Source organism: Ranitomeya variabilis, chromosome 5 (assembly GCF_051348905.1).
Source record: "Ranitomeya variabilis isolate aRanVar5 chromosome 5, aRanVar5.hap1, whole genome shotgun sequence".
Classification (NCBI taxonomy): domain Eukaryota; kingdom Metazoa; phylum Chordata; class Amphibia; order Anura; family Dendrobatidae; genus Ranitomeya; species Ranitomeya variabilis.
The window spans coordinates 129,260,403-129,285,273 of NC_135236.1; the positions used below are offsets into that span (position 1 = coordinate 129,260,403).

At 42.6% G+C, this 24,871-nt stretch overlaps 1 protein-coding gene across 15 annotated transcripts in view; it reads left to right on the forward strand.

Annotated features, from left to right (window-relative positions):
• MEGF11 (multiple EGF like domains 11) overlaps positions 1 to 18,963 on the forward strand; it is a 598,735-nt gene extending 579,772 nt beyond the window's left edge. For 9 of the 15 annotated variants that reach the window (XM_077263274.1, XM_077263279.1, XM_077263276.1 and 6 more), the window contains 3 exons: positions 7,176 to 7,382; positions 17,529 to 17,641; positions 18,346 to 18,963. In XM_077263274.1, the coding sequence (XP_077119389.1) occupies positions 7,176 to 7,382; positions 17,529 to 17,641; positions 18,346 to 18,435 (410 nt within the window). In that variant the 3' untranslated portion in view covers positions 18,436 to 18,963. Of the gene's footprint in view, positions 1 to 7,175; positions 7,383 to 17,528 lie in introns of all 15 variants that reach the window. The other 6 variants (XM_077263284.1, XM_077263286.1, XM_077263285.1 and 3 more) reach the window with 4 other exon arrangements.
• Positions 18,964 to 24,871: the final 5,908 nt, after the last annotated feature.

A 24,871-nucleotide genomic window follows, 5' to 3' on the forward strand; every position in this document is an offset into this window, starting at 1 on the left:
GTACAGTGGTGTGTCCCTAGCCTAATGAAGATATTGACACATGCTGATGTGCGGTGTTTGCTGTAGTAGAAATGCGTTTTTTCATGACTGCCAGATCCAGCAAGGCATTACAGGCAGATCACGTGGAACTGCAATCAATATCAGCTCTTCAACTTGACTTACACAGTTACCGTAATCGTATGAATGGTCCCTTATGCAGACATGCTTAGAAGACCGAGGTTAGCAACTCGCGACCTGCTACAGGAACAGATCATTTTGCTACCACAGAGGCACCAGGTTCATACATTTTTACCTATGTTATCAGTCAGAGCAACCAAATAATTCCCATGGAACTTGTGGAGATGTGAGGGGCATCACTGTTAGCAGTTCTTGGTATTATTGACTCCTGGATCATACCCAGACCACCAATATGACCTCAGCAACGATGATCATCTTCATTCTACAACAAGATTTGCTTTGGCAACTTAGTGCAGGTTATAATATGTCAGGCTTTGAATACTTAAATATATAGACTAGGAAGTAATGAAATCAGAAATACACAAGCATCGGGAAAGACCGGTGGTGACATTTTGTGGAAACAGGACATAGGGCATGTGGAAAAAGGTTATCATTTTAAGAAAAGGGGATCTCATGCAGAAACATCAGTTAATCATGGTTGGTATAAAATTAATTTTTACTGAATGTAGTTTGTACGGGCTATAGGGAGTAAACCATTGTCAGACATCTCTGGTGGTGACTTATCTTCTAGAAGAGTAAAAATGTGTTTAAACGTAATATGCCCGATCCTTATTTCACCTAAATCATCTTTTGGGGGGGAAGGGGGGACGTAGAGGAACCCATACACATACAGAGGTACTTGCAAACCCATCAGAATTGTCCACATTTCTGCATAAATGGGACTTAAAGGGCCACTGTCACCCCCCTCCAGCCGTTATAAACTAAAAGAGCCACCTTGTGCAGCAGTAATGCTGCATTCTAACAAGGTGGCTCTTTTAGTTTTAGGTTCAAGTATACCCCAAATAAAGCGTTTTTATACTTAGCCACAATTCCTCTCTCTAGCCAGGTAGGCGGGTCCTCACTCCCCAGCTTGACCAGCTCCTCTGCCGTCACTCCAATCTTCCTGCGCTTTCGGCGCCGCCCCCTCAGCGGTGTTATCGTTTCAAAACCGGCGCCTGCGCTGTGTACTGGTGTCCTGTGTAGACGCAGTAAGCTCTGGCCGTCTGACATCCCGGCCAGGCTTGCACACTGCGCCTGCGCGGGCATTGCGGCCAGCCACCTTTGGAATCCCCGCCCCGCACTGTGCATAATGCATAACACATAGTGCGGGGCTGGGATTCCAAAGGTGGGTGGCCGCAATGCCCGCGCAGGCGCCCCCTGAGGAAGCGGCACACGTTGCACGCGAAACGCAGCGTTGGGGACTCTGACACAGGCTGGAAACAGGACGCCTCATCCCACCATGGGTAAATGATATTACTTTTTGAATAGATAAATGAGGAACTAAGTTATTTGCAGTACACTATGTGGATAATGGGCTTTTTCCAATTGGCACTTTGTTTCATTAACCATTCATTGTGAATGGTGTCAATATGGTAATATAAGGGGGAATGAATCAGTTTCGGTATCAATACATGAATTCCGTGGGATTAAATCAGTATACAATGTATGAAATCTGATGGTCCCCCATTAGTTTGCCCTAGCAATTGCAGCTTGACCTAATCTACCCTGTGTCATAAACTTGCACTTTAGTGTGATTCACAAGAATTTACATATATGACCTTTGTATTTATTGGTATTTATGTTTTAAGTTTGATGGCATGAAATAAATAAAAATAGCTATTTAATTTAAATTTGATGGTTTGGTATATTATTCCACTCATTGTTCTCCGGATAAATAATGTGAGAGGCCTTTAGTTGCTTAGAAGTTACTTTGGGTTCCTTTGCTCTTGGAGAGATCTTTGTTGGTCGACCATTCTTGGGGAGGGTAATAATGGTCTTGAATTACCTCTATTTGTACACATTTTGACTGACTGCGGGTCGGTGGAGTCAAAACTTTTTCAGCTTAATGAGCGTGAATTACTTTTTGTGAGGTACTAAGAAATCTCCTTTGTTCATGCCATGATAAACACAAACATGTGTTGTGATGATGAGACTTTGATAGATCCCTGTTATTTAAATAAAACAGGTCACCCACTCCTACCAGATGGTCATCCTATTTATTGGAGACACTATACTTTCATTTCACCTTCAAATTATCTGCAAATCCTAAAATTTCACATACTTTTGCAACTCACGGACACGTAATATAGGACCATTTTTCTCAGTTAAAAAAATGGTATAGTCTTATATTTTTGACTCATTTGTTTGATTTGGTTCTCTTTAAATACTTTTAGGACTTATGAAAGAATTTGATATAGTTTTTCAGGTCAAATTTATTGAGAAATATGGAAAATGTTGAATGGTTCACAAACTTTCAAGCACTAGTATAAAATTGGCAGGTTTGGATGACTTTTCACTTGTGCACCTTTAGACTTAACAACTGTTTGTTAGAGGTACTTAAGAAATGCGGTATAACAGACAACCCCTGGGCTATTCCTTTACTATTTCACACCATGTCCTTTTTTAGGTTCAGCCCTCTGTGGTCAAATTAATAATTTATTAATTATATTAATTTTAAGGTTATTTTCTTGGATACAGATCCCTTACATAAACAAAACATGATATTAAAGCACAATTGTTGGCTCCCTCCAGCCACCACTAAAGGGATCTTATAGTATTGTGAATGGCTATTGTGGATGATCCGACTGTTGTATGATATATTAGGAAATGCAGATATATATATATATATATATATATATATATATATATATATATATATATATATATATATATTTTATATAAGTAGGCAGTACCCAGACATAGTTGATCGTAAAAAACAAACAAACTACATATTGCTCACCCTGCCATGGTCTAGCGCTGAGTCTGTGCCACTCCGGCGCTGGAGGCAATCCCTGTACTCAGCATCTCTGCCTGTGTCGTCAGCACAAGGCGCTACAATCACTGATTGGTTGCAGTGCTGTCAATGTAGTGTGAGCACTGGAGACAACAACAAACGACAGAGCAGAGGCACAATTTGTTTTTGTTTTTTAACAACAAACTGCACCTGGGGACTCTACTTTGCTGAAAACGGAAAAGCTCTTCAGTGTTTTGGTATGTATTGATTACCAATATTTTTAGGATATGATATGTTTTGAAACATAGACCCTCAGAAAAAATGTTAATGATAATACCAAGCATAGTTATATTAGTGTAATACCCTGTGGGTGATGCATCATATAGCACAGCGCAATGCTACAGATTATGTAATGTGCCATGGAGTCTCCTCTAAGGCTACGTTCCCACAATGAGTATTTGATGAGTTTTTAAAGCTGCAAATTTTTCTGCATCGTTTTTGCACCTATTAAATAAATTTGGTTGCTTGTGTTTTTTTTTAGTGCGTTTCTTTACGTGCATTTTAATTGCGTTTTTGACTCTGCGGTTTGTCTCTTGTTGTGTCATGTTTTAAGTGTAGCTGCTTTGTTTTTGATAATTCCCAGTATTTGACTTTGACATAACATTATTGATACAGTTATGTGCGGATTAGTGCAGAAATGCACTAAAAACACTTGAGCATTTTTTACCTGCCCATTTTCTGCATCTAATTCAATCTACTCACAAGAGAAATTGACATGTTGCTTATCATAAAAACGCACCGGAGGTCAGTTTACGCAACGTTAAAACAAAAAGCACGGTGGGCATGAGGTTTCTGCAAATCCCAGCCATTTTGCTAAAACTGTAAGTTGCTGCATTTTTCGCATAGCAAAAGTTCGCAGCCCAAAAAACTCACTAAAAGTTCATTGTGAAAACTTAAAAGTACAACTAGAGTAGTATTTTTTTTATTTCAGCCCTGCAGAGATGCTGCCAATCTAAGTTCCCTGCGTCTAGTATTATTGTTACCAGTCGCTGTCTTCAGCTGTTCCCAGCACCACTCCTGGCCACTGTCTTGTGACCATAGCTTTTGACTGAGCGGAAGTCAGATGTATTGGTCAGAAGCTCTCTGTGTAAGTCTGTGGGAGCCTTGTTCCGGTCTCACCGACTTACATTGAGCACTGACCTCCGTCTCACCCAGCAAACACCAAAGTGATCCTGCAGGTCACAAACTGCTGGAGACCGACCGGAGCGGCACTGAGAACAGCTGAAGATGGAAGATGGTAAGTATGAGACTAAGTGCAGGGGGTAACTTAGAATAGTGGCACCACTACAACGGCTGAATGCAAAAAACCTCTGGAGTGATGCTTTAACCTTACTTAGTATAATGGATAAATATTACAGGTCAATACAAAACCTCATGATCAAGCACCATTTATAGATGTATTCTTCATATTTGTTCATTAATGTATATGTTTATATTGGGATGTGTTCGCTATTACTGATGCATTACTTTTTGTATTTGTGGAAATGAGTATTCTGTTCATGTATGTTTGGAAGCGATAGACGTTGTCTTTGTTAATGATGTTGTGTATGGATGCTTGCCAGCGGTTTGGCAGAGACACAACTGGACAGTCATGCTGTTGTATTGGGAAGGGACAGACACAGAAAGCCTCTGTTTCCTCCTGCCTATGTGTGCCACTCTTTGCTTGCTCACATCCTTGCCTCTAAACCGAGCTCTCCTGCTCATCCCTCGCCCCATGCATGCTGCTTTCTACACCCATTCACTGCTTCTCATTAATTCCGCTTTATGGTCCTCGTTAACACCAAGCCTTCCCTGGACTGTCTATACAGGGCATTGCAACGTCAGACCTAGGGTTTACTCTAATTGCACAATTTACATATCTTACATAATGGATCCCCTATAGAAATGTTCAGTGGCTTAAAGTAGTTCCCTTCTCCCCTGTATATAACAGATCACAGGCATTTCTTGTCCATTCTTCTGGCTCAGTCAAGTGTGACGACAGATTCCCGCTAACTAGAATAATGTAAAATTCTGTGTTGGTTAAACCACATATTTTTAGTAAAATCCATAATTTGCATCTCTAGTTAGACACAGTACATGAGTTCACATGTAGAACTGTATTTAATGTGTTTTTCACAGTTAAATAGGAGTAGATATAATTGGGGATGTCACAAAGCCCTTAAGAACAACAAAAGTGACACCTTAAAAACAACGTGTCATCAGAAAATTACATGTTTTATTCTAAATATATTTTCTATAAAGATTTTTTTCATAGTTTTGCTGTTTTTAGGTGACTGCAATTTTTCCACCGGCTAAGCTGATATATTAGCTTCAATTCATCAAAGTGTTTATGCCAGAAAACTGGTGTAAAACACTGAAAAGTTCCAAAATTTTCACGCAACGCTAGGCTGCACAAACATCTTGTATCTTTTGGCACCTTACGCCAGTTTTGGGGCAGCTTCGGCAAAATACCTAGAGCTTAAGGCTGTGTGCAAACAATCCGGATTTTTCACGTTTTTTTTTTCGTGTTTTTTTTGCTATAAAAACACGATAAAAACGTTTAAAATACATATGCATCCCATCATTTAGAATGCATTCCGCAATTTTTGTGCATATGCACGCGGATTTCTTGCAGAAAATGTCCGGTTTTGTTCAGGAAATTTCTGCAAGAAATCCTGACGTGTGCACATAGCCTTGAAGTCATTAAAGGACTAGTGAATTAATGACAGCTTTATGAAGGCCTAGATGAGGCATGAGTATTACATAATACACAGAGGCTCTGTATATAGCACTTATGTCATTTCCTGGTCTATTGCTGCAGCCATCACTTTCTGGGGAATATAATTATCTATAATATATCTCTGTCAATTAATTCCCATTCATTTCAGCAGCCTTAAAGGAGTTGTCCATAATGATGCCTTATCCTGTGATAGGTCCTCAATATCAGATGTATGCGGTCTAACTACCAGCAATCCCCACTGATCAGCTGTTGCTAGCTCCAGTGGCGGACGGATGTAGACACTGTACAATGTGGCGCAACATGACTCCATACACTGTGTAGTGGTTACACCCAGGTACTGCAGCTTAGCTCCTATTCACTTGAATGGGCGCTTAGTTGTAGTGCTAAGATTGCATATGTATTAGAAAGTTGTGAGAAATAGATATTGGCAGAAGAAGCCTCAGCTGTCTAAAGTTTATAGGTAGCTTAAAGGGAATCTGCCACAAGATTTTTTCTATCTCCTCTGAGAGCAGCATAATGTAGGGGCAGAGACCCTGATTCCAATGATGTGTCACTTAATTTACTGGGTGCAGTTTTTATATACAGGTCTGGCAAGAAGTAAGAGACCACCGCATCAAAACCCTGTCCACCGCGTCTGACAGCAGCACATCACGCCTGATCCTCCACAGCATTCTATCCAGTACAGCGTTCTGCCAAGACGCTGCAGGTACAAGTGCCCTGAGACAATATTGTCTCTTATGCCCGAGCTTCAGTTTAGTACGTAACTGATGACGGTCCGCTTGAGGGACCGAAACGTTTTTGGGTACTACAATAAAATTTGCACATAAGCATCAGTTGAGTGCTAGGTTTTTTCTTCATTTGGATTAAGGTGTGGGAGCCTACCTTAGCACCATTTGAACAGTAGTGCACACGCTTTTTTCTACTATGCTGTCCTCAGATCACATGGCAAAAATCTGCTGACATATTCCCTTTAAGTGAATAATATATATCCTTTGCCCAAATGCAAAATTTGTATTAGGGACCCAAATAAACTATGCACCATTTCTAATACAGATATATGTAGCTGAGGGGCCTTTGACCCTCTTCAAGCACCAAGACACAAGTACAACTGCTACTTTTGTCCCTCCCCCATTTTAGTGACGCCCCCGCTGTTAGGTAAGAAATTTGGGTATAGAATTAGATGAATTATGAGCGTTTTGTCACATGCTCCTGCATGTCACTGCGGCCACACAGGGTGAATCTTTAGGTAGTTCTTAAAGCTCTGTAATAGATTCCACCACCCGCTAACATCCTCCACATTTTTGCCCTTGACTTACCAGCTCTTAGAGTGAACATTTGTTTTTAACCTTTAGGGCTTCCCCCTTTCCTGCCATTTTTCCTGCTGCCGCCTGAGCTCCAGTCTCGTCCCCCAGATTTTTTTTGACTTGTGTTTGTTGCTTTTTGCAGATTGTATGAAAGAGTCAGGGTGCAGTTCCAGCACCTGCTCTCTGAGCAGCAGTGAGAACCCTTATGCCACCATTACAGACCCCCCCGCGCAGCACTCCAAACACTCAGAGAACAGCTACGTGGAAATGACCTCACCTGTCCACACTGATGCCCCATACTCAGATATACCACCCTCATCAAAAGCTAACAAAAATGTATATGACGTGGGTAAGTGTCAGTTTCCATGCCAGCTGCACATGTGCATGATGCTGTAGCACCACACTTGCTTGATGCCAGCACAGACCAGTCTGCATGACTTGCTGACAAACATTGCTTGCTACATTCATCCAAGTGACCAACTGTGCTCATCCCCATCCTCAGGTTTCTTAAAGTGTATATGATCCTTGCTCATCCTGGCGCATGGTATACATATCATAAAGGTAGACCCTATAAAAGAAGTAGAAACTGGAACTCCACTTCAGTTTATTCCTATAGTTATCCATTTTCGAACCTGCACAGGCCACCAGGAAATCTAAAGGGGCGCGTTACCTGTCCAATTTCTTAAAATTAGATTTTAAACGAGCAGTGGATCCTTTATGTAGAGGAGACTGTGAGAGTTGAGTTAACTCAATCCAGGACGAGATCCCATTTTATGTACCGTATATGTTTTGTGGTCTTGCTAGTAAACCTGTCCTCGCTATGAAGGCAGTCACTTGCTGCATTATGTCAGTGGTTATACAGTACAGGAACTGTAGTCAGTTTGTGGTCAGTTTAGTGACCATTTTGTAGGGTGATCAGTGTGTGTGTAAAGCCCCATCGTACCATGGCATTTGAAAATGTATGCAAAAAAATGTAGAAAAAATACAACTGCAGAAATGTTTCTATAAATGCAATCGTCTATTACTCCCTGCACATCAAAACCCTGATCAATGTTGTCTTCTAGAAACTAGCCCCATCATCTTCCTGCTCCTCCTGTTTCTGCCATATCCTTCCTGCTAAGGACAGGTTCCTCTGGTCTGTCTCTTGTGAAAGAAAATGTCCTCACCTCCATCTGTACAAGTCATAATTGGTGATGGGCGAATCCGTGGATGTTCAGGTCCGGCGGGTTCTGCCAAACAGTTCAAAAAAGTTTGGTTCGAGTACCAGAACAGTACCCAAACCCAGATCCCATTCTGATGAATGGGAGGGCCGAACATCCATTTGTTTGTCATGCTGTCATCTGCATGACAGCGCAGCAAACACTGGCTGTGATCGTCAGTAAGATCATTACTGCTTGTCAGAACACTGCAGCACCCACGCTGTCATCTGACAGCGTGAGCCAGCAGCTGTGACCGAAGGTAAAAAGTTTATCTCCAGTCATAGGCGTCAGCTGATGGGACTGCTACTCCCATCAGCCTATGCCTGCTGTTTCTGATAACAGCAAGAGCAGGCGCTGGTTGATGGAAGTACTCATCAGCCAGTGCCTATGCTATAAATAAATTTAAAAAAAAGCATGGGTTTCTCTCTATTTTTGATAACCAGCATGGCAAAACTGACAGCTGCGGGCTGCAGCTGTCAACTTTATCATGACTGGTTTTAAACTATTTAAATTAATTTAAAACACCAGCGTGGGATCCCCCCAAAATGTTTTAAACAAGCCAAGCTAAAGCATATAGCTGGGGGCTGGTATTCTCAGGCTAGTAAGGGGCCATGGATATAACCCCCTGCCTAAAAAATAGGAGCCTGCAGCTGCCCCAAAAATCTATTACTTGCGTCAATTCTGGTGCTTTGCCCGGCTCTTCCCACTTTCCCTGTGGTGGTGGCAAGTGGGGTTAATATTTGTGGAGTTGATGTCAGCTGTTTTATGGCCACTAACATCAAGCCCACAAGTTAGTAATACAGAGAAGTCTATAAGGCACCTCTCCATTACTAACTCCATAGTCAGATTGTAAACACACGGCCAGAACAAAGTCTTTTTTTTAAAATAAAAATACACACCGTTTTAGTTTTTTATTTAAAAATAAAAGTTATACTCACCTTATGCCCATTCCAATGAAGCCATCGTCTCCTGTAAAAAAAAAACCTGAAAATAATAAACAACAATATATTCACCTAATGCCCTTTCCATTGAAGCCCTGGTCTCCTGTAAAAAAAATTAAAAACAACCATATCCCTCCCCTGTCCGACATACTGTCCCATGCCATAATACATGTCTGCAATGAGTGGTTTTCAACCTGGACGGTGCCAAGATGCGACCGTCCTTGCTGAAAACCACGGAAGAATGAGCTGCTGTGAGCACAGCGTCAGTGAATAGTGGTGACATCATCAAGGTTACTGCAGGTCACTGAGGCTGCATTCCTAGCTCACTTTGCTTTGAGCTGGGCCGATGAAGTTATGTCACCTCAGTGAGATAGAAAAACAGAAAAACTTTTCAGCTCACCCAGTAGAAACCTTCGTCTGTAGTCAACATAATATCCGAGCAAGGAAAAAACATCTCTGTCTGACGTTGAAACTTGTGCACATGGAAAGAAAAATCCAACTCCAGGAATAAAAAGTATCAAAAATGTATTTAAACATATTAAAATTTGGAAAACTGCTGGCAAGTGATAAATTACATCATTTGGATGGAAGCTACCATATAGTCACTGAACGCGTTTCGAGCACAAACAGTGCTCTTAGACTTCCTCCCTCTATTGTGTGGTTTTGACTAGTCCTACCTCTCTGAGTTGACTTACAGCTGTGCTTGACGCAAACTGACTGAATGTGTAAAATAGCACAAGCTTCCAACTTTGCTAAACAGTGCTAATCTCTGCTGCCTTCATTACAGATATTTGGCACATCATCAAACTACCGTATATACTCGAGTATAAGCCGAGATTTTCAGCCCAAATTTTTGGGCTGAAAGTGCCCCTCTCGGCTTATACTCGAGTCATGATCGGTGGTGGGGTCTGCGGGTGAGGACTGTCATATACTCACCTAGTTCCGGCGTTCCTGTCGCTCCCCCTGCCCGTCCCAAGGTCTCCGGGTGCCGCAGCCTCTTCCCCTGAGCGGTCACATGGGACCGCTCATTAGAGAAATGAATAGGCTGCTCCACCTCCCATAGGGGCGGAGCCGCCTATTCATTTCTCTAATGAAGCGGTGCCGGTGACCGCTGATAGAGGAAGAGGCTGCGGCACCGAAGACCAGCTGTCCGGGGGAAGGAGCGGGACGACGGGAGCAGGTAAGTATCGCATATTTACCTTCCCGCGTTCCACACGCCGGGCGCCGCGCCATCTTCCCGGCGTCTCTCCGCACTGACTGTGCAGGTCAGAGGGCGCGATGACGCATATAGTGTGCGCGGCGCCCTCTGCCTGATCAGTCAGTGCGGAGAGACGCCGGGACGGGACGTGAGGAGCTGCAGGCAAGAGAGGTGAGTATGTCTTTTTTTTTTTTATTGCAGCAGCAGCAGCAGCAGCAGCACAGCTTTATGTTGAGTATCTATGGGGCAACGGTGCAGAGCACTATATGGCACAGCTATGGGGCAATGGTGCAGAGCACTATATGGCACAGCTATGGGGCAACGGTGCAGAGCATATATGGCACAGCTATGGGGCAACGGTGCAGAGCATATATGGCACAGCTATGGGGCAACGGTGCAGAGCACTATATGGCACAGCTATGGGGCAATGGTGCAGAGCACTATATGGCACAGGTATGGGGCAATGGTGCAGAGCATTATATATATGGCACAGGTATGGGGCAATGGTGCAGAGCATTATATATATGGCACAGGTATGGGGCAACGGTGCAGAGCATTATATATATGGCACAGCTATGGGGCAACGGTGCAGAGCACTATATGGCACAGCTATGGGGCAATGGTGCAGAGCACTATATGGCACAGCTATGGGGCAACGGTGCAGAGCACTATATGGCACAGCTATGGGGCAACGGTGCAGAGCACTATATGGCACAGCTATGGGGCAACGGTGCAGAGCATTATATGGCACAGCTATGGGGCAACGGTGCAGAGCACTATATGGCACAGCTATGGGGCAATGGTGCAGAGCACTATATGGCACAGGTATGGGGCAATGGTGCAGAGCATTATATATATGGCACAGGTATGGGGCAATGGTGCAGAGCATTATATATATGGCACAGGTATGGGGCAACGGTGCAGAGCATATATGGCACAGCTATGGGGCAACGGAGCAGAGCACTATATGGCACAGGTATGGGGCAATGGTGCAGAGCACTATATGGCACAGCTATGGGGCAATGGTGCAGAGCACTATATGGCACAGCTATGGGGCAATGGTGCAGAGCACTATATGGCACAGCTATGGGGCAACGGTGCAGAGCACTATATGGCACAGCTATGGGGCAATGGTGCAGAGCACTATATGGCACAGCTATGGGGCAATGGTGCAGAGCATATATGGCACAGCTATGGGTCAATGGTGCAGAGCACTATATGGCACAGGTATGGGGCAATGGTGCAGAGCATTATATATATGGCACAGGTATGGGGCAACGGTGCAGAGCACTATATGGCACAGCTATGGGGCAATGGTGCAGAGCATTATATATATGGCACAGGTATGGGGCAGTGGTGCAGAGCATATATGGCACAGCTATGGGGCAACGGTGCAGAGCACTATATTTCACAGCTATGGGGCAACGGTGCAGAGCATTATATATATGGCACAGCTATGGGGCAACGGTGCAGAGCACTATATGGCACAGCTATGGGTCAATGGTGCAGAGCACTATATGGCACAGGTATGGGGCAATGGTGCAGAGCATTATATATATGGCACAGGTATGGGGCAACGGTGCAGAGCACTATATGGCACAGGTATGGGGCAATGGTGCAGAGCATTATATATATATGGCACAGCTATCTATTGGGCAACGGTGCAGAGCATTGTATATATGGCACAGCTTTATGTGGAGCATCTATGGGGCCATAATGAACGGTGCAGAGCATTATATGTGGCACAGCTTTATGTGGAGCATCTATGGGGCCATAATGAACGGTATGGAGTATCTATTTTTAATTTTGAAATTCACCGGTACCTGCTGCATTTTCCACCCTAGGCTTATATTCGAGTCAATAAGTTTTCCCAGTTTTTTGTGGCAAAATTAGGGGGGTCGGCTTATACTCGGGTCGGCTTATACTCGAGTATATACGGTAATTCACATTTAGAATACACTCTTTACTTCTGTGCACTGTGTGGTCCTGTGCACAACTTTGTCTGAAAGATTTGAACTTCTGCTATGTACATCAACATAGTTGCATGTGTGTTTTTACATCATTAATGTTAGCTGATTTCCAGCACAGCTCAACTGTCATGTACTCCGCTCTGCTGTGGCTTCCCAACAGAGATTGGATAAGTAGGCACTGCAGAGCTGAAAAAAGCAGCGCTGAGGTGTGACTGATTTAAAACTGGAAATTCTATTCTACGGATGTATATGGCAAAAGATTATTCTATACCATATTTATCAACAGAGCTGCATTTCTAGTTTTGCATCATTTATCTCTCAGCAGCAGACATCAAGCACAGCTCAGCCCTGCTTGTCTCAGCTTTGCTGTGCCAGTTATGGTATTTTAAGCTCCACAGTGGAGGTAAAGAAGAGCAGAGTACAGAACTATTGCTGGAAACCAGCTAACAGAGCAGCGCTGTAGAAGCACACATGCAGCTATATTGATGTAGATGGCAGAAGAATACAAATTCTTCATAGTACTGTGTAGGAGCGTATACTGTAAAGAAGAATAGAGTGTATACTAATGTATGTCAGTGATGGAGGCACAGCAGAGCTATGCTGGCAGTGAGCTAGCTAAGAGAGACTAGTGCGCATGCTCAACCATGAGCATTTGAACTACAGCAGGACAGATCCAATGGCAACTGGAGGGTAAAAAGAAACTGTAGGGGCATCCTGAAGGGGTAATACTTGCAAAACAGGGCAGATTTAACAATATGTTATATTGGCAAGAATGAATAAGCTACATATGTATTTTATTATAGTGCCACATTGTCATTTTGGGAAGAACCCTTTAAGAAAATGGTACACTAGTTTGGGTGCACTTGGACTAAAACTGTTATTGCCCTGTTGGGCCTGGAATTGTTCTCTGGTTGTATCATAGACATCAGACAATGAACACATAATTGCATGTTTGCAGTTACAAAAGGTCAGGGTCAGTGAAAGGTAATTGTGTTCACTTCAATGTGACTGGTGCACCTCTACCTGTATGTCCACTACAGTGCCTTGCGAAAGTATTCGGCTCCCTAGAACTTTTCAACCTTTTCCCACATATCATGCTTCAAACATAAAGATACCAAATGTAAATTTTTGGTGAAGAATCAACAACAAATTGTGAAGTTGAATGAAATTTATTGGTTATTTTAATTTTTTTCTGGAAATCAAAAACTCAAAAGTGGGGCGTGCAATATTATTCGGCCCCTTTAACTTAATACTTTGTTGCGCCACCTTTTGCTGCAATTACAAGTCGCTTGGGGTATGTCTCTATCAGTTTTTTACATCGAGAGACTGAAATTATTGCCCATTCTTCCTTGGCAAACAGCTCGAGCTCAGTGAGGTTTGATGGAGATCGTTTGTGAACAGCGGTTTTCAGCTCTTTCCACAGATTCTCGATTGGATTGAGGTCTGGACTTTGACTTGGCCCATTCTATCACCTGGATATGTTTATTTGTGAACCATTCCATTGTAGATTTTGCTTTATGTTTGGGATCATTGTCTTGTTGGAAGACAAATCTCCGTCCCAGTCTCAGGTCTTTTGCAGACTCCAACAGGTTTTCTTCAAGAATGGTCCTGTATTTGGCTCCATCCATCTTCCAATCAATTTTAACCATCTTTCCTGTCCCTACTGAAGAAAAGCAGGCCCAAACCATGATGCTGCCACCACCATGTTTGACAGTGGGGATAGTGTGTTCAGGGTGATGAGCTGTGTTGCTTTTACTCCAAACATATCGTTTGGCATTGTTGACAAAAAGTTCGATTTTGGTTTCATCTGAAGAGAGCACCTTCTTCCACATGTTTGGTGTGTCTCCCAGGTGGCTTGTTGCAAACTTCAAACAACACTTTTTATGGCTTTCTTCTTGCCACTCTTCCATAAAGGCCAGATTTGTGCAGTGTACGACTGATTGTTGTCCTATAGACAGACTGTCCCACCTCAAATGTAGATCTCTGCAGTTCATCCAAAGTGATCATGGGCCTCTTGGCTGCATCTCTGATCAGTCTTCTCCTTGTTTGAGATGAAAGTTTAGAGGCACGGCCGGGTAGATTTGCAGTAGTATGATACTCCTTCCATTTCAATATGATCGCTTGCAAAGTGCTCCTTGTGATGTTTAAAGTTGTGGAAATCATTTTGTATCCAAATCCGGCTTTAAACTTCTCCACAACAGTATCACGGACCTGCCTGTTGTGTTCCTTGGTCTCCATGATGCTCTCTGTGCTTCAAACAGAACCCTGAGACTATCACAGAGCAGGTGCATTTATACGGAGACTTGATTACACACAGGTGAATTATATTTATCATCATTAGGCATTTAGGACAACATTGGATCATTCAGAGATCCACAATGAACTTCTGGAGTGAGTTTGCTGCACTGAAAGTAAAGGGGCCGAATAATATTGCACGCCCCACTTTTCAGTTTTTGAATTTCCACAAAAATTTAAAATAACCAATAAATTTCGTTCAACTTCACAATTGTGTTCAACTTGTTGTTGATTCTTCACCAAAAATTTACATTTAGTATCTTTATGTTTGAAGCATGATATGTGGGAAAAGGTTGAAAAGTTCCAGGGAGCCGAATACTTTCGCAAGGCACTGTAGTCAGGGCTGGCTCTGGTAGAGGAAGGTCCCTGCAAGAACTAAAGGTGTTGGATTCATAGAATACAGTCACTTCGGCCCAACCTATGTGAAATCTGTACCCTAATTTGTGTGCACTTACACTAAAACTGTTATTGCCCTGCTGGGACTGAAACTGCTCTCTGGTTGTAGTGTAGGAATCATTGAACAATTGCAGATGTGAGAAAGGGAAGGTCTGTAAAAAGTAATGGTGTTCCCTACAAAGTGACTGGTGTGCCCCTTTGAGTGGCACCAGTTGGTTCCTTAAAAACCCACAAGGTGGTTCCTTGTTAGGTCGGCTGAAGAGCCTACAGTTACTTTGGGGCAAGTGAGTCTATTGGGAACTCCTGCAAATCTGATATTCCCAACCCCATGTAAGGACCACAAAAGAAGACATCTAACTCAATAAATCTGTGAATTGCATTGTCAGTGATTGCACAGGGGCTCCTCTTACATCTTGGCAGCAGGCCACTCTCTATCTCATTTATTGATCACATTTTTCTATAGACAGTACTTTTTAGATGGAGAACTCTAAATTCAGTTTGAGTCTGCTACTAGGTTCAGGAATAAATGATCATGGAAGAACATGCGTAGTCCTTAGTGGTACGAACTAAAGACTTGTCAATGGATTTCTTCTGGTACTGCAACTCATTTATGTTTGTGCAGGGGGGATGGTCTACAAAACCAAACATAGCCCACAGATAAAAAGCGGTGCTACATTTCAGGAAAGTGTGACTTTGTTGTGTGCAGTTTACGCCCCCTCCAATATGTAGCCAGGCTACAGGTGAAGCATTGCCACATATAAGGGATTCTTGTTACCAGATGTAATTCTCGATGGCTGTGATTTTCCAGCCCTACGATAGATCAACACAAACAGGATTTGGTTGAATACGCAAGAAAAATATCTATGATAACATTAATAGCTGCTACAATCATGGAGAAACCAAACACAGAGGAACCTCTGTAGGAAATGGGAAAACTGCAGATATAAAATGTGCATTCACCAGGGTGAACCTGTTGCTTATACAATATCATAGGAACTTTCTACCTAATAATACGCTAATGGTGTTATTACCGAGGCATGGGGTCACGCATGGCTCAGGATAGTAATTATTCCTAGTGAAGCACGAGCCACGATATTTCCTCTTTGTAAGGTCAGACAATAGGTTGTATTGTCCGAGGAAGTTCTTTATTCTATAAGAGCCTGGCATTGATCTGGTACTGACAATGTATAAAATTTGAATAGTAGTCGAAAAGTTGGGTTAGGGATAAAATGTCATTTCAACGACTTACCCTCTGACCTTTTCTTTCTTTTTCCTGTACGTAAAGTGGTCCCATAAAGTCACATGGGGGTCCTTGGTAAGGCTGAAACAGTATGGATTTTTTAATGGGGCTAATAAAGTAGCATTAGTCTGTATTTCTGCCTGTATTAATAAAGGGGTTATCTGGGATTTATTTTTTAACAGTTGGCTTCCTGTAGTCGCCACTAGAGGGAGCTTGCTGCATACTGTACTATGGTACTATTGATTTCACTGTGTATGCAGGAAGCTTCTGAGCTCCCTCTAGTGGCAGCTGTTATTTTTAAAGAGTAGCCGTTGTTTTAATTTTTATTTCACAAATCAATAGTACATATGAAAATAAGCAACTTTGTAATATATCTTCTCAGAGAAATTTGTTTCTTTCTCCTCCTGGATTGATTTTTTCACTCTAATTGTTAAAATCTGTAAAATGTGTATTTAGTGAAGCCACAGTATCATATTACTTAGAGAGGAGATGCCAGTTAATATTCTTAAAACTGTATGGACTGGGGAAGGAGGAGGAACTAGAGGCAGACACAGACATTCTGGCGCATTCTCCTTGGAGTTCTCCATCGAATATTATGAGCACCAACTGCCATCTCCCATCTCAGTAATGGCGATGCTTGTATTCACTGAAAACAGATTTAACCGAGAATTGAGAATATTGAGAATGATCCATCCAGGAGAAGAAAGAAGCAGATTTCTCTAGTTATTTTACAAAGTTTCCTATTTTCATGTGTACTGTTGATATATGAAAAAAAAATTAATACCACTGGTTAAAGCGTTATCTATGCAGGGGATTTCAAGCTCTGATTCAGGAAAGGGAAGCTCTGTCCGCTCTAATGTTATATTAGAGAAATTAATCGGCATGACATTTCAAAGTGACAAAATGGTATTCAAGGGTGCCAATACATTGATTTTAAGGCGTACCACCTCTGCCACCCACTTCTGCTGTGCGGGCTGGTAGGTAACATCCTGAGCATACCCTCCTTACAGATCCCAATGGGAATAGTCCCTTCTCCTCGGACGGTGTAATGATAAATGGCCTCTTTGTATGGCAGCCTCCTTCAGTGCTGTCACCCGTATGTATTGTGTCAGTCTCAGACCAGCGTGCAGTATGGAGGAACAATGTGGGTGGTTTGGGGTGGAGTAGGTGAGAGCAATACGTAGCCCGCCGATCAGGAATGAGGAAAGGGTGTGATATTATGATATGTGCCTGATGTGCCGCTTGTCTCTCCGCAGAGCCGTCGCTCACCCTGCTCCAGGACGCCCAGCATCAGATCCCCAACTACATGCAGAACCCGTACGACCTGCCAAGGAACAGCCACATCCCCAGCCACTACGACCTCCTCCCGGTGCGGCACAGCCCCTCGCATGGGACATTCTGGGATAAGCAGACGGATAAGCAATCTTTATAGAAGTATGAGGACACTGACCGAGCGCGCTCTCATTCTGCAATATGCCCATTCTGTGGGGGGCCGGCACCACTGGACATATGCATGATGTCATTAGGAGACTTTTTTCTACAAATAGGATGTATCTATAGGACACGTCACTGTGTGTATATAGATATATATATATATATTTATATGTGTGTGTATACACTGTGTATGGCCAGATACCACTCATCCTCCTATAAGGTACACATGTGAACAGGGACTAGTCCAGCGATGCGTCAGCTTTGGAAATTGCAGGTTACACACAATGCCAGATAATCTATGTAAATACGTGTATATAGAGCAGCTTTCTCTAAAGAACTGTATATATGTCATACTCAGATAAGAACGATGAATGCGGGAATGGATTGTCGGTATTACTTATTTATCTACATGAGCCATTTTCTAGTACCGTCCCGAGTTTATAATGGTTAAGGGGCTGTGTACATGTTATAGTTAAAGCTCTAGATTGCAGCCATAGGTGCCCCATTGCTTACTGATGGTAATAATCTCATATTTTATTATAAAAAAAAAAAAAAACCCTCTAATAATTAAATTTTCTATGTCCTCTCCCAATGCCGTGCATTGCTCTGCTCATCTTGTTCTTCCTGGTTCCTTTATAGAATGCTAAAACTACCGAACTGCCTGGAGTGCGGACGAGCGTAGTAGGAGAAAGAAGCCGCGGGAGGAGATGTAGCATTACCAGTGTGTGACTAGTAACAATCCCTATGGGTGCCGTAATGGCTGTCATTAATAGTAGTGGAAGTGCGGCATCTGTTAGGCCAAGATAACTTACTGTGCAATGGATGAATGAAATATTTAAGACTCCACATGGGAGGACAACTCGGGGACTTATAGTTTCAAGGTTCTAGTGGAAAATGCACTTTAAGTAATGACGGGGACGGTATATGCTACAGAGATCATCCTGGGAGCATCGCATCTGGTCCATAGACGCTCAGCCATCTTCTGGTCAGGGGCTGTTAGTCCCTAAATGTGTCTCCTACAGACGTACAGTGCTGGGTCACTTGCTCTGCTTGAGAAAGAAAGGCTAACAAAACGGATGGAGGTAATCGTGTACGGAGGGACAGGGGAAAGCTTTCAGCCGCCATCATAGCACTAAGCCGCAATTTGCTTTTGTAACAAAAACTGCATCACAAAACTAGACCAAACTGACCAGTTCCAAAGAGAACGAAGCCACTCATTTACTGGAAATAAAAACAGAATTTTTATCCTTTGCCTCATTCAATCCCTTGAATTATTTTTTAATTCTTTCATAATGACATGTAATTGACTGGGCCTGAAGTGCTGGGTTCTGAGTCACAGCAGGAACGTTAAGGTAGGTAATATACCGCAATTCTATGCTATATACAATAAAGTATAAATACAGTCATGGCCAAAAGTGTTTGCACCCTTGTTCCAGAAAATTAAGTATTTCTCCCAGAAAATGATTGCAATTACACATGCTTTGTTATAAACGTGTTTATTTCCTTTGTGTGTATTGGAACAACAATAAAAAAACAGAGGAAAAAAAAAAGAAAATTGGACATAATATCACCAAGAAACCCAAAATGGTGTGGACAAAATTGTTGGCACCTCAATTTAATATTTGGTTGCACACCCTTTGGAAAAAATAACTGCAATCAATCGCTTTCCATAAGCATTAACAAGCTTCTTACGCCTCTCAACTGGAATTTTGCAAATCTTAGATCTTTAATTACATCAACCTTGTGTACAGGGCCGGTTTTAGACAAAGTGAGATTCTGGGCAAAAGTTTAAAGTGGGACCCTAAATGCTAACAACATACATCATCACACAGAGACATTTTGGTTGTAGTTACATGCGTTTAGTTCAGGCCGCTAAATGAGTGTGATCGTCAATATTACACCGGCTGAGGAAGAATGATGGGCACAGAATGATCACTAGTAGATCAATCTGTCCCCATACAGTATCACGTTATTAGCAGCATATCTGCAGTTTCCACCAGGCGATGTGCTGCTGAGAAGAATGATTTTTGTTCTGGCATAAACAATCCAATCACTCAATGAATAGGCAGCATTTTGCTTGTTTAGTATAATACACCCCACAGTCCTCCACATAGTATAATGCACCACATAGTCCTCCATATAGTATAATGTGCCCCATATCCCTCCATATAGTATAATATACTCCCCATATCCCGCCATATACCGTAGTATAATATACTCCCTATAATCCTCCATATAGTATAATACGCTCCCCATTCCTTCTTATAGTATAATGCACTCCCCATAGTTCTCAATACAGTATAATACATCCCATAGTCCTCCATATTGTATAATGCACCCCCATAGTTCTCCATATAATACAATATACTCTTCATAGTATAATGCACCCAATAGTCCTTCATATAGTATAATGCATTCCCCATAGTCCTCTATACAGTATAATGCAGGTCCCATATAGTATAATGCACCCCATAGTCCACAATGCAGCCTCTTCAGAGCATAATGCAGCCAATACAGTTGAATGCGCGATGCACGGAGGGGCTGTTGCCGGGCACCATTGTGGCCCCCTGGTGTGCCGCTGTTAGCTGTTAGCGGCACGCCACTGGCGGGGGGCCCCTAGGGTAGCAGGGACCCTAGGCAAATGCCTAGACTGCCTGCCCTAAATGCCAGCCCTGCTTGTGTACCATTTTGAAGAGTTTGGCACAAAAAATGGCAACAAGTACCACAACATAAAAAAAGAAAAGTCACTCCAAGAAATTACGAATCATGAATCAGTGCCATATCTCCCATCTTTTCAGGAAGTTTTCTGCAAGCTCATTATCATCAGAAGCAGGATTAAAATGACAGATTACACTTCTGTACTCAGTATCCGCCCACCAATCACAACATGTGATGTCCCAGCTGACCCTGCTCCATCTTTCCTCACAGTGACCTTTGCACATGCTCATTAGATGCTACATTACAAAAGATAGGATCTGAGTCAGGCTGCGAATGTATATGTGGATTTCCTGAAAGAACAAAAAGTATGATTCTAGAATTGCCCCACTGGCCCATGGGAAAATTGCATTTTTTTTTTTTAACCAAAAACCATTGCCAAAAACATCCATTTTAACAGAAAAACCGTATTTAAACAATAGGGTTTTTTTCTGATTACACATTTCCTTTAAGAAGAAAAAAACAGCATCCTGTTAGGCAAAAAGTAAGCAACCAGGGAATCATAGAGCAGCCATCTTGCTCCAGTTGCTGTAAATGCTTTTACGGTGTTTGATTCCACTGTGACATGTGATTCTCAGTATTACACGGCGGCATGATTTTACATGTGTTTAGGAAATTTGGGGTGAGACCATCTTTTAGAAAGGAAAAAATGCATTGCGATATCACATAACATCATAATTGCACAATATTGCCTACGATTATAACAGTTGTGTTCTTGGGTTTAATAACAGCAATATCGCATTCACATGAGATCACATATTCATATGTGAGATCATAAAACTTCATAGTGATACATTACTGAAGATAACTACTGCAGTCGTAACCTAACAGTTAAGGATGGGCCTGGAAGAATGAGGAGGATTCCAGGAAGAAAATGGCGAAAATCTGTCTGCAAAACAAACCACATCATGATCAATGACACAGAGGAGGTTCAGCACGGGTGCTTCATTACAGTTGATCTTTCAATGTTTCTATTTTACAGGTATCATTCACAGTCAATTGAAATTCTTCACTGATGTCTAGTAAAATATTATCTGCTCCAGGATGCAAGTGCAACCTGGAGCATATATGACACAAGTCATATTGCAAAAATCCCTAAACTCCACCTATAGGGGCACGGGGAACTAGGCCTTTATGACTTCGGACACTGATATCCAATTTTTTACTTACATTATACAGTATTTAAAATATCTTCAATGATTATTTGGGGAGATGTATACATTATACACCCACTACCTTTAATGACATCCCAATATAAATCTATATGCATTATTATGGAGTTGGTCTCCTTGTTGCACCTATAAAACCTGACACTCTTCGGGGAAAGCTTTCCACATCTTGGAGGTGTCTGTGAGAATTTTGCCCGTTCATCCAGAAGAGCATTTATGAGGTCTGACTCCCATGTAGGATGAGAGGGCCAGGCTCGTAAACTAAGGTTTAGGTTATCCCAGCAGTGTTGGATGGTGTTCAGATCAGAATCTTTATGGACCTTGCTTTGTGCACTGGGGCACAGTCATGGTGGAACAAAGCTGGAAGACGTACATCTCCAAAGCCCACATAGCAACCACAATGCCCTTTCTTGTTAGCTTCAGTTCCAGGTTGCATTTTCCTATCTGAGCATTCCTGCAGAGGCCTTCTCTCTTTGCCTGATATGTGGCAACAGCACGTGGCAAAAATAGTAAATAACCAGTGGCAGAAATATGCAACAATATTGCAGCCAACACAGATACAAATGAAATGCAGGTAAAGCACAGGCAAATAAAATGTGCACTATTTTTACCATTGGACCACTGAACTAAAAATACATTTGTAGAAGGGGAAAAACAGAAGGGAAAAGGGAGTTATTGTATGAATGATAACACGTAACTTTATTATTACCATTAAAATTATAATAAAAATTACTATTAGTAAGTCACTCCTTTTTTCCTCCTATTTTTTTCCGCTTCCCCACAGATTATTTACAGTTTGAGTCGTGTACACTAATGTGAATGTCAACATGGAAGTATAGAATTCTTGTGACCATTGAACTAACTCTTGGAAAAAAAAATTGTTTTAAATACATTTATTTACTTTAAGAGTTGATGCATGCACAGAATGAGATCTCGGCACCGAGATCTCATCTCCCAAGATCTCAATCTGCACATGCGTCGCCTCCGGCAGCCATTTTCCTGGAGGCCACCGCATTACAGCAATAGAAGTGCGGGGGGCTCTGGGCTTTCACAAAATGTCGACGGAGCCCCTGCACCACCGAGCATCGCCAAAACTGCCGCTCACCAGCTTGGGAAGAGACTCCTGGTAAGTACATCTGGACTCTAAGATGCATCAATTTTTGGGAAAAAAAAGTGTGTCTTATAGTCCAAAAAATATGATAGATCTCCCTGAGAATCTGCCTCCATAGGTTATTTTAAATGAAAGGGGGAGATACCAGTGTGAGACAAGTAATGACTGACAATCTGCTGTCCTGAACTACATGTCTCACAGTGGCAACACACTCTTTAATTTAAAGGGAATCTGTCAGTAAGATCAACCCTCCTAAGCCGTCTATATGGGCACCTAGGTTATAGAAAGCTGAATAAAATGATTCCTTTATATCTGCGATCTGATGTCTTATTCGAGAGAAATCCTTTTTTTTATATGTAAATACGCAGTGGTGTAACTAGAAAGTTATGGGCCCCGATGCGAACTTTCAAATGGGCCCCCCCCCCCCCCAACCATGCAAAAATATTTTCCACCCAAATTCATATTTTCCCTATTCATTTCACACACTATAGCTTTATTGCAAAGTTGTATAGTGTGATCTCAGTGGCGTAACTATACGGTGCCCCATCCTGGTATATATCTGTCCTCCGTACTGCCATTGTTATGTAATTTATAAAAGAAAATAAACCATTATACTCATCAGGGGCTTACATAGAAGTCATGGGGATCCATATAAGAAGTATAATGCACCCCCCATAGTACTCCTTATAATATAATGCACCCCCATAGTCCTCTATATAATTTACTGCACAGTTCAGTAGTCATTCATATAGTATAATACACTCTCCATAGTCATCCATATAGTATAATACACTCTCCATAGTCCTCCATATAGTACAATAGTATAATACACTCCTCATAGTCCTCCATATAGTATTATACACTCCTCAGTCCTCCATATAGTATAATACACTCCTCATAGTCCTCCATATATTAAAATACACTCTTCATAGTGCTCCATATAGTGTAATACACTGCTCAGTCCTCCATATAGTATAACACACTCCTCAGTCCTCCATATAGTATAATACACTGCTCATAGTGCTCTATATAGTATAATGCACCCCTCATAGTCCTCCATGTAGTATACACTCCTTAGTCCTCCATATAGTATTATACACTCCTCATAGTCCTCCATATATTAAAATACACTGCTCAGTCCTCTATATAGTATAATACACTCCTCATAGTGCTCCATATAGTATAATGCACCGCCATCGTCATCCATGTCATGCAATTCACTTCTCATAGTATAATGCACCCCATAGTTCTTCATATAGTATAATGTATTCCCCATAGTCCTCGATACAGTATAATGCAGCCCACATATAGTATAATGCATCCACCCCACAAAAGTATAATGCAGCCCCACCATACAATATAATGTAACCCCCATAGAATATAATGCAGCCCCCCTCATAGTATAATGCAGCCCCTCCATACAGGTGCAGTGCGAAAGACACGGGCAAATGGTGACTATGGGGCAGGGGAGAAGGACACCAGGGGGGCTAGGGGAGACAGGCACAATGGTGACACAGGGGGGCTAGGGAGCAAGGAAGACAGGCACAAGGAGACACATGCGGGCTAGGAGGCAGGGGAGAAGGGCACAAGGGGACTAGTGGGCAAGGGAGACTGACACAAGGGGACACAGGGGGACCAGTGGGCCAGGGAGACTGGCAAGGGGACACACGGGGACTAGTGGGCAAGGGAGACTGAATAGAGGACACACAGGGACTAGTGGGCAAGGGAGATTGACACAAGGGGACTAGTGGGCAAGGGAGACTGACACAAGGGGACACACGGGGACTAATGGGCCAGGGAGACTGAATAGAGGACACACAGGGACTAGTGGGCAAGGGAGATTGACACAAGGGGACTAGTGGGCAAGGGAGACTGACACAAGGGGACCAGTGGGCCAGGGAGACTGACAAGGGGACACACGGGGACTAGTGGGCAAGGGAGATTGACACAAGGGGACTAGTGGGCAAGGCAGACTGACACAAGGGGACAAGGGAGACTGACACAAGGGAACACACAGGGACTAGTGGGCAAGGGAGACTGACACAAGGGGACACACGGGGACTAGTGTGCAAGTGAGACTGACGCAAGGGGACTAGTGGGCAAGGGAGACTGACACAAGGGAGCTAGCGGGCAAGGGAGACTGACACAAGGGGACACACGGGGACAAGGG